This window comes from Nicotiana tabacum, chromosome 12 (assembly GCF_000715075.1).
Source record: "Nicotiana tabacum cultivar K326 chromosome 12, ASM71507v2, whole genome shotgun sequence".
NCBI classification, from domain to species: Eukaryota; Viridiplantae; Streptophyta; class Magnoliopsida; order Solanales; family Solanaceae; genus Nicotiana; species Nicotiana tabacum.
The window spans coordinates 90,056,510-90,067,439 of record NC_134091.1 but is presented as its reverse complement, the minus strand read 5'-3'; the positions used below and the strand labels follow the sequence as shown (position 1 = coordinate 90,067,439).

The following is a 10,930-nucleotide window of genomic DNA, read 5'->3' as shown; positions in this document are numbered from 1 at the left end:
ATCCCGAGGCCAACACCGACCGGTACAGCCGCCATCAGCTCAAGAGCTTTGGTGACCTCGATAGCTCTCGCAGATCGGATTCTTCTTCTTCTTCTTCGTCTTCTTCTTCTCTCAGTCGTTGGACCGAGTCAATCGGAAGAGCAATTGCCTTCCTCCTCACCCTTCGAGTTTTGGGCTTGGGGCCCTCTGACTGAGAGGCAGCTTTTCGCTTCTTATCTTTCCCCAGTTTCGGGACCGGGGACTTGGTTCCTTCTTCACCGCTCGAAGGCCTCAAAGCAGCGTCCTTGGTTGCACCTGCATGAAAGGAAATTGGTAATGAATGGAGCACAAAGAACACTTCGAAGGAAACGAGAAGTAAAACCTTACTGTGGTTCTTGGCCTCCCATCTACCTTTTTCCAAATCACGCCAAGCGCGTTCGGCATAAGAGGAAGTCGAGGCTAACTTCCGAACCCAATCCTCGAGGTCGGTCACCGCTTGTGGCATCCAAGGGGCAGCTGTATATTGGAAAGAGACATCAGAAAAAATCGGGAAAGGATACGAAAAACAACGTCTTATGAGAACCACTTACGGTCGAAATTCCATTCCTCGGGGAATGACATCTTCACTTCCGGAATAAGGTCACGGGTCCTCACCCGAATATAACAGCCCATCTAACCCCGATCCTTGTCTTTGTCGATGCTCGACATCAAAGCCTTCGATGCCCGACGATGAAGTCTGATTAATCCTCGAAAGATTTGAGGCCGATACAACCGTATGAGGTGATTCAGGGAAAAATCTAGCCCCCGGCTTTGATGGAGAAGAAGCGAAGTAGGATTACTATATGCCATAGAGAGGGATGAATTTGACCGAGGGTGACCTGATATCTTTTGCAAAAATCAATGATCACCGGGTCGACCGGACCTAATGTGAAGGGATAAGTGTAAACACTTAAAAACCCCTCTACATGGGTGATGACGCTCTCTTTGGGGGATGTAATTTGAAACACAACCTCGGAACCCCAGTTGCAATCTTTTCTAACGGCCTCGAGATGACCCTCCATTATAGAGCACATATACATCGACACGTGTTCGCATCGACCCGGGACAAATGAAGGATTCTCAACCTTAAAATCGATCTTCAGAGTACACGGGCTGGGAACGTAGTCATAGGTGGACGGCTCCACCGGCGCCTTGTCGCCGGACGGCCGTGAAGAAGAAGATTTCTCCTTCTGAGCTATAATTTTCGAAGTTTTGGCCATTGATAAGAGAGGAAGAAAGACAAAGGAAAGTGAAAAATTGACGACACCAAAACTCTGGTGTAGATGGCTCTGCAAGCGACGAGATAGAAAGAAAGATTAGAAAATTTTGGGGAGTGGATGCATAAAAGTGGTAAATTTTGGATGGAAGGGTTGTTTATAGGCTCGCATCACGACGGTTCAATATCAGAGGTGGCCGACCGCCATCTGGCAAGCATTAAATACCTTGAAAGGCTAAATCGATGGGACAGCTATCACATACGTCATAATCGATCCCTGTTAAAACGTCAGCTCATAACCCGATCGAACCGTCGAAAATCATATCGATTCTCACCGCATCCTTCGTGAGAAACGAGGGGACTATCTATATATAGTCAAAATAGATTTCGGCCTTCCTACGTTCGATCGAGTTCAAGTGGTAAGAAGTCGGAGTGAGACTTTAGGAATGAGCTCCGAAGACAGTACTAATGAGCCTCGAGTCCGAAGGCTGCTCGAGGAGTCGGCTCGATAACCTTATCGAGCCCGTTACCAAATCGATCTGCAAGGCATTACTTCGAGGTCGGAAATGCGCAACGCTCATCCCGAAGGTCGAACTCGAGCCAAGACCGAAGGGCTCGACCCAATAACGAGTTTGAGCCAGTATCGAGCTCACAGACAATAGCCGTTGCAACTGTATCAAGAGAGAGAATCTTGGCGGGAATCAAAGAAGGGGCAAATCATCATGGGTCCTCCACTATATGCTTTCTTTTATTATTTTTTTGTTATAAATAAAGTAAGGACCCTCTACTATAAAGGGGGATTCTTGTAAGCTATGAGAATACGGAATAGATTGGAACAAAAAGATCTTTTCTCATATATAAAGATATCTCCTTATGCTTGTTTTACTTCATCTTATTCATTCTTTCTGTTCATCATCCTCATTCTCATAATCAAAATACTTGTATTGTTATCTTTATATCAAAGGGTATTACGTATCCTTAGAACCATATATAAATTTAACATTATTCGATTTTTCGGGTAAACAATAGTAGCAGAGATGATTTAGGGTAGAGGATGGTGTCAGATGGTGGAGGAGAAAATTGGAGGAGAAAGAAGTGTGAGAATTAGATGTTTAGTTGATCATTTTTGTAATGAATGAAGTGTCTGACTGAAAATAGACTTAATTGAAGTGTTTAATGAATAGTTGGCGACAAGGGAACGTTTATGTATTTAGACTTTATTACGACGGCTTAAGATAGGAGATAGCTTCGAGGTCAGCAATATTTGTATACTAGGAGATAAGACATTTTCGTATATCTCGAGAGAACGCCAAGACGATTTAGATAGCATTGGAACACAGTGACGCAATGGATCAACCAACCCAAGTGCTCACATTATTCTTTTCGCTATATATACGGATATTATAGAGAATTTTTTACCATCGGATAATAATTTAACTTTTTATTATATTTATTTATTATTTTTATCATATTACCAGTTAGTGCTTAAAATGGAAATTTACTTGTGCTACCTTGTAAATGATATACTAAGAGCTAACTGATTGCCATTCACTCGAATTATATCATGGGGCCTGTACAAGTGCAAGTATTGAATCTTACCACATACAGCATGTACGTGATACAATAAATTTGGTACTTAAATACATATTTGCAAAGCTTAAAGTTTTGTGAATATTCCCAAACTACTTTTAGCAAAAAAGAAAAAGAGAAACTGTTCACAAAATGAAAAAGGAAAATTCCACAAAAATCTTACGCACTTCATTTTTTTTTTCTTTCAAGTTTTCATGGCGAAAAGGGTGTTATTAAGGGTGTGCTTGGTATGAATGAAAATATTTTTATTTTTTAATTTTTTCATATTTGGTTGGCTTAAATATTTTGGAAAATATTTTCCTCGTGAACTCATTTTCCTCCGATTTCAATTTGAGGAAAATGTTTTCTCCATCAAGATAAGAAAAAATATTTTCCAAAACTCTTTTTTAATCTTCCCCACCTTATTCCCCATCCCCACCAACCCCTCACAAACCCACCCTCTTCCGATCTCCTCGCCCCACCCCCACCCTAAATAGAAATATTATTAATAATACTTTCTTTTCATTTTATAGACAAAGTATTTTTTTTTCTTTTCAACAAATGAGTATTTTCTTTTTTCATGATATAAAAAAATATTTTTTTATTATTATAACAAAAAAGTACTTTCTTTTCATGATGTAGAAAAATTATTTTCTTTCATTTCAACAAAATGATGTAGTAAAAAGTATTTTCTTTCATTTTAACAAAATAATGTAGTAAAAAGTATTTGCTTTCGTTTCAACAAAAAGAGTATTTTATTTTTATTTACCCGATAAAAGGATAGAGTTGAATTTATACGTAGTTCTAAAGATATGTGATAAAGCTCAATACAAATCGTAAGGATAAAAGAGAATATCAAATATGGACTACAAAGAATGTAAAATGGACAAAGTTATAAAGAAGAGGATTTTTAGGACTAAACAAGATGGATCAGTTTTTTATTAGGCTCAAAAATGGTAACTCTTGAATATATGAGGATCTGGTGCTTGAATTACAATGTGAGCTTTATATCAAAAAATTTGCCTCTCCAGAAATGATAAAACTCCTCTTTATAATAGAGGGACCTTACTTTAAATATAATTAAAAAATACTCAATGGGAGATCCATGATAAATCAGCTTTTCCACAATTCCTGCCAAGATTCCCCCATCTAGTGAGATTGCAACGACTTATGTCTGTGAGTCCGATCTGACTCGGGCTTTTGATCTCAGCTTGAGCCCGATTTTAACTCGAGCTCTCGATTTTTGGCTTAAGCTCGATTCTGACTCGGACCCTTGACTTGATTCGGGGTCGATGTTGGTTGGTCTCCGGCTCATAAGTTTGATAACGATATTGAACTCGACATTGATCGGCCCCTCGGGTTCGAGGCTTGTTCGCTCTATCTTTGGAAACCATCTCTAAGTCTCACTTCGATCGACTATCATTCGAACTCGAGCAGACGTGCGAAGGCCGAAATCTATTTCGACTGTATACAATTTTAATAATGTAGAAAAGTATTCTCTTTCATTTCAACAAAATGAGTATTTTTTTTCATGATCTAAAAAAAGTATTTTTTTTTATTACAAACAAAATGAGTACTTTATTGTCATGTTGTAAAAATAGTACTTTCTTTTCAACCAAAAAAATAGTGTTTTCTTTTAGTTATGGAGCACGAATTTCAATATTATTTTTGCGTAAAAAAAATAATGCAACACATTTGTTCCTTTAGGTTTGTGTGAATTTTTAGAATAATAATTAAATTTTTGAAAAAAATAGAGTCCAGAGAGTCTTGAAAACGTTAGGTATTTGGAGGGGGAGAGAGAGCAAGGAAACATGAGGACTTGGGGGAAAGGGGGTGAGGAGAATAACATAAAAAATTATTTTTCTAAAAAATATTTTTTACTCTCTAACCAAACACTAAGAAATATTTTCTGGAAAAAAATTTATACTCACCAATCAAACAGAGAAAAATAAGTGATAAATTCATTTATTTTTTATGAAAATATTTTGCATAAAAAATATTTTGTATGAAAAATATTTTTCTTTGGCACGGACAGAAAAGGAATAGCCGGAATAGAACGAAGAAGTGATTCAATCTTCCATTCACACCCTAAAAGTTGATGTCATGTTATTTGGGTCAGACGGAGATAGGAATAAGTTATGTTTGTGGTCAAACTTTTTCCTTGCAAAGGAATTCAGCCTTTCTTGGAAAACAATACCTTTTTTTTTGGGTCAACTATACTTTTTCTTTACTACTCCATTTGTCTTACTTAAAGTACCCTCTATTTTATTTGTATATATATAGATCGAATCTTTCACTTCTACTCAGAAGTCACAAAATCATACTAGATATTACTAAGTGAAAGAGAGAGAGAGGGAGAAGATGGAGTCAGCTGGTTGTGAAGAGATGCACGAGATAGTCATAGTGGGTGGTGGCCTTTGCGGCCTTGCCACAGCCCTTGCTTTGCACAAGTACTTTTCTTTTTCTTCCTCTTCTTCTTTCTATATGTGGACTAGTTAAGTTTTAGCAAAGATCAAGCAGTTTACTTAAGAAAGAAAACATATGTATAACTAAATGCAGGAAAGGGCTAAAGAGTGTTGTGTTAGAGAAATCAGAAACGCTAAGAGCAGCAGGAGCAGCAATAGGTGTATTGCCTAATGGATGGAGGGCATTGGATCAGCTTGGTGTCGGTTCTCACCTAAGATCTACTGCTCTTCCTCTTCAAGGGTAAGCTTTTTGTTTATCCTTTTCTAATGACCCACTTGCCCCATTTGATTTTATTTTACGTATACTATTAGTTTGGTTGAGAAATAAATTATTCCGATTATTATAATACGAGATTAAATAATAATTGGTTTATTTGGACCAAAAATGAGATGTACCGGATATTTGCTTTACACTAGATAAGTTAGTTTACACTACCGGATGTCCTTTTAGTGTTTTATACGGGGATTCGTTAATTTCGAGATTGTTATCCCATCCTTAATGAGGGATAGGATAATACGTTAATAATTGTATAAGCTTATTCCAGGATTATTTATCCCGGTTTCAAAAAGGCAACCAAATGCGGATAAAATTATCTTATATTTTATTTCGTGATTATTGTCCCTCATCCCACCAACCAAACGATCCCTTAAAGTACTGAATTAACTGACTGAAAGAGTTGCTGACCCTGCATTAACAAACAACTAGGGAGAAGAATCTTACCAGGACTTATACTCCCTCCATTTCAAAAATTAAAACCAAAGGCACTTTTGCTTATTAGTCTCTTTAGAAAAGAGTGTTACGTTTTTTAATTTAAAAATAATTTAACTTAATTTTGCTAATTTATCTTTAAGGACAAGATTCTATAGTTACAAAAATATTATGCATGTCTAAATCACAAATTTAAAAAGTCTTATAGCCACACAAGTATTATAACATATTTAAGATTATATATTTCAAAAGTTTATTTTTCTTTATTAAATATTTTGCCAAGTCAAACTGTGCCATATATATTGCAACAGGGGTAGCAGTAAACAACTAGAAAATCGTGCTAACAGATAATACAAGCATAATAAAGACGACAACCAAAACTAAACATAACATCAGTCGTCAAATTGGCCAAATAAAATATTATTTTTTATTTGAGTTTAACTTTTATATAAGATGAATGCTAAAATTAGTTTTATACTACTCCCTCCGTTTCAAATTAGATGAGGTACTTTCCTTTTTAGTCTGTTACAAAATAAATGACACATTTCTAAATTTGGAAATAATTCAACTTTAAACTCTTTATTTTACCCATTTTACCCTTAATGAGAAGCTTTTATAACCACACAAATGTCATGGCCCCACAAAGCTTTTACCCCTTAACTTTTTAAGACCACAAATTTCAAAAGTCTTTTTTTTTTCTTAAATTCCGTGCCGAATCAAAGTAACTCATCTAAATTGAAACGGAAGGAATATTAGATTACTCAAATGCCAATTATGTAGTACTTAGAACTTTTTGTTACAAACATAAATTAGTAAACTTGAAATGGTTGTAAGTGATCTGCATGTTACAACTGGTAAAACTATAATGGTAGAGCAAAAGATTTTTGTACGGTGAGTGCCTACAAGTTAAATCGTGTTAATAGATTTCCCTCCATCTAGGACAATCGAAAGCCCATTTTGATTTTCCCTTTGGTAGAACCATGTTAGATTGCTGTACATTTAACGTACTTGCAACTCCTTGTATTCCTGTTAACTTGATAGTATCATCACTCCAAAACAGGACTCGAATGACATGGATCGACAAGGGCAAAGAACAATACACACCAAACAAGTAAGTAAAAAACTGAGATCTTTTTCTACACTTGAAAGAACAGAAAGTAAACATTTACCATTGTATGAAAAGGAACATTGGGGAGGTTCGCTGTCTGAAAAGGAGCGATATAGTCGAAACATTTGCTGATGCTTTACCTCCGAAGGCTATACGTTTTGGATGTGAAATTGTGTCAGTGGAAATGGATCGTCTCACTTCATTACCATGTATTCTACTTTCTAATGGAAAGCGTAGTGGCGCCAAGGTACCTACTTTTTCTTTCTTGCTCTTTCCTCTAGTTCATATTTGAATATAAAGTATACCACCTGAAAGTGTTTAATGCCAAAGGGTGCTGTATTAATATCTGTACGTTATCATCAGGGGCAGAATTGCATGGTCTGAAATGAGTTCAGTTTAATCCCTTTTGTCGAAAAATTATACTCTACATATAGGTTAAATATAAAAGGTTCCTCTTCTGTGTGTATATATATAATGTTGAATCTCTGATACAATAGAAACTTCTAATGTAGTGGTAGGTGGCTTAAGAAAATGCTTTAGGTCGTGACACTCACATATTTTTGTATCTCTTTGTTAGAATTCTTGGCTCGTCGATATCCATTAATATATGCATTTGAATATATAGATTTTATGAATTAATCAGTGTTGAGTGTCATCGGAGAATTGAGCATTACAAAAGTCTGAATTGAACTCTTATATTTATTTTCTTGTCCTTGACACAAAACAGTTAAGAGTTAAATGTTAGAAACTTTCATGACCACATCCAGAATTAAGTGTATTTCTTTCACTTGAATGATCATTGCAGATTTTAATCGGGTGTGATGGATCGAGGTCAATAGTGTCAAGTTTCCTTGGGGTAAAGCCTACCAGAACTTTTCGCATCTCTGCAATTAGGGGTTTAACGAGTTATCCAAATGGTCACTCATTTCCTCTCGAATTTGTCCGCCTCATAAGTGGCAAAATTGCAGTTGGGAGACTACCAATCACTGATAAGCTGGTCCATTGGTTTATTGGTGTTCAACAGGGCACAGGTAATTCCGATCCTACTACTTATAAAATACAACTTAGTTGGCAAAATACAAAGTTAATCAAATTGATGCAACATGTTAATGTGAGTTGAATTTTGATAGTTTTCGTGAGCCCATAGTGGAAATATTTTTTATCTTGTTTGAAAATGTATGCTACTAATATTTTGCTCTGCTACTCTGCCCAAGCCTGGTTAAGGAAGAGCTATGAGTCGTAAAACGAAAAAGTATGTGTAATGATTCTCCCATTCGCAGTTTATCCAATAGGAACTTACGAGTAAACCAGATATAAAGATTGTGACTAGGGTCTCTATTTCCATTCTTATCATATTTATACAGTTTCAAGATTCCTATGGAACTATTCTTTTATTTACAACAGACTGGTAGGCAAAGTTAATAGGCATATCTGCTATACTTCATAAATCTTGTGTCAATCTTTCTTCTTCTCTATATTGTCTGATTGGTTATGTACATTTTATTGCGTGATGCATAAATCAAACACTAGTTACAAATGTTTACAATGTGCACTTTTCAGATACCACATTTCCACATGATCCAGAACTTATCAAACAAAGAGCCCTGGAGGCAACAAGTGGTCATCCAGTTGATGTACAAGAAATGATAGAGGAATGTGACCTGGATTCTCTGTCTTTCACTCACTTGAGATATCGCGCACCATGGGACTTGATGCTTGGAAATTTTCGCGAAAAGACAGTAACGGTTGCTGGAGATGCAATGCATGTAATGGGTCCATTTCTTGGCCAGGGAGGTTCAGCAGGAATAGAAGATGCAGTGGTTCTTGCAAGAAACTTGGCAAAGACAATAAAGGGAGGTTTTGATCATGAAAAAGTTGGAGAGGCACTAGATCAGTATGTAAAAGAGAGGAGAATGAGGGTGGTAAAACTGGCAACACAATCATATCTAACTGCACTTCTTGTTGAGAATACACCATTGCTGACAAAATTTTTTGTCATAGCTGTGATGGCTCTTTTCTTCAGAAACCCAAGTGCTCATGTTGAATATGACTGTGGTCATCTCTGAGTGCCAGTACTTCTTTGATATGTTTGCTAGGATCTGCTTTTGTAATCTTTTGTTGATAAACATCATGTGTTTGTAATCATACTGTCAAAAATTTCTCCTCTTTTTCAATCCATTTACTATTGCATTGCCACAAACATGATGAACCAAAAGAGATGCAGGGCTAGTAAGCATTCTTTAGCATTAAGGAAAATTAGGTCTGGCGTTAGAATACTCTCACTTGATCTCAACGATGACTCACTATGATGATAGAATATCAAGTGTGCTTCAGATAATAGACTACCTTCTTCTTCTCAAATGATTTAATGTACTTTCATTCCCAAAAACTCCATTATAATAAACTTTAACTAGTATTGTTTAACCCAAAATAGAGTTTTCGGTCAAAGTCAATATTTAGAAGAAAGCGGATTACTGATAACCAAGATTTACTTCACTTTCCCAACAATTTTAGGAAGAATAGATCGAAGAGTGGAAATGGTTGACAAAGATAAATAAGAAATGCATTGATAATCACTTCCTAAAATCAAGGCTTAAAATTTGAAGAGTAAAGCAAAGAGTAGTAGTATGTATTTCAATTATAATTGTAACCTGCCTTTACAAATGAGATTTCTGTCCTTATATAGGAGCATATAATTATAATGGTTTCCGCACTTAATTTGGGCTCACTAATGGTATTAATTATATTGATTGCATGTTACCATACGTAACCGTAACTGATACATTTATGATTAAAGATTCCTTATAACGGTACTAATTCCCCTTCCTTATTTACTTCTGGTTCATGTACCTTCCATTCTTTGCAGCATTTATTCATTTCTCTCTTGTTTCTTCTTTAACAGCTGTCATGCCCGATCTTTTTCTCTACATAACCCCGTGGGTGTTTCTCCTGGGTCTTTCCTGCATTCTTAATTCATCTAATTGAGAATGCCACTTGTCGTTATATCGATGCTCCACGTATCATGCCCCGTCAGCTTGCTAACAGTCCACGTGTCATGTCTTTTTTCCACCAATACAGATAGTCCCCCACTTTCTAAATATTCTTAACTGAATATTCGGGAAGTGGCAAGTTTTTATGGCTGAAATTCTTTGTCGCCGTTTCTCGAGTATCATCATGTCTCCTTTAGAATCGATGTGACGTACGTCCCACTCATTTAATGCCCATGCCATGTGGCTTCTTACGATTAGATCTGCAGTTTCTCAGCGCTTTTTAGGTTTTTTTCTGCGGCTCCGTCAGTCACAAAGTGACGGTTCCATTATGACGCTTCATAATGACCAATTTCTAACGACTGTTGTATCTTCTTATAAATACTTCATTCTTTTTGATTTCTTGAAGCCTTCTTCCTTCAGTATCCGTTACCTTAATCCTTCTTCGTATCTCTGTACCCTTTCCTCTGTATTTCCTTTGTTAAACATGTCTTTATCAACACCAGATCCTTGCAAAGTTGTGATCGTTGACGAACTTTCTCCTTCCACTGCCCCTAGTGTTGGAGTTTTGAAGTATGAAATCTCGAACACTGGATCACTCCTTTCTTTTGGTCCTTTCCCTAAAAAGGAAAATACGAACGGAACTCGGAGATAATTATTTAGATGATGAGTGCATAACCTTTTTTCCATCAGAAAAGTTGCAACCTAGATCGGGAACAACTCAGTATTTTGCGTGTCGTTTGGGTCTAATATCATCATTTGGTACGGGCCAGTTTTTTGCCTATCATCTAAGATGGTTAGTAAAATTCAAAAGAACAAAATGAAATTGAACTTGCGTGATACCTAACCGTGGGTAAT

The 10,930-nt window shown here is 36.4% G+C and overlaps 1 protein-coding gene across 1 annotated transcript; it reads left to right on the top strand.

Moving 5' to 3' along the window:
- Positions 1-4,938: 4,938 nt before the first annotated feature.
- Positions 4,939-9,267, top strand: LOC107781372 (monooxygenase 1). Its single transcript, XM_016602064.2, has 6 exons — positions 4,939-5,253; positions 5,363-5,509; positions 7,038-7,088; positions 7,161-7,332; positions 7,891-8,116; positions 8,646-9,267. The coding sequence occupies exons 1-6, from the start codon at positions 5,165-5,167 to the stop codon at positions 9,149-9,151; spliced, it is 1,191 nt and encodes a 396-aa protein (XP_016457550.1). The 5' UTR covers positions 4,939-5,164; the 3' UTR covers positions 9,152-9,267.
- Positions 9,268-10,930: the final 1,663 nt, after the last annotated feature.

Bases quoted from the DNA above. Each gene is read 5' to 3' on its own strand.
- LOC107781372 (XM_016602064.2), top strand. From the start codon at position 5,165: ATGGAGTCAGCTGGTTGTGAAGAGATGCACGAGATAGTCATAGTGGGT. The intron at 7,089-7,160 runs GTAAGTAAAAAA...TTGTATGAAAAG, and splicing joins GAACAATACACACCAAACAA to GAACATTGGGGAGGTTCGCT. The intron at 7,333-7,890 runs GTACCTACTTTT...TGATCATTGCAG, and splicing joins GAAAGCGTAGTGGCGCCAAG to ATTTTAATCGGGTGTGATGG.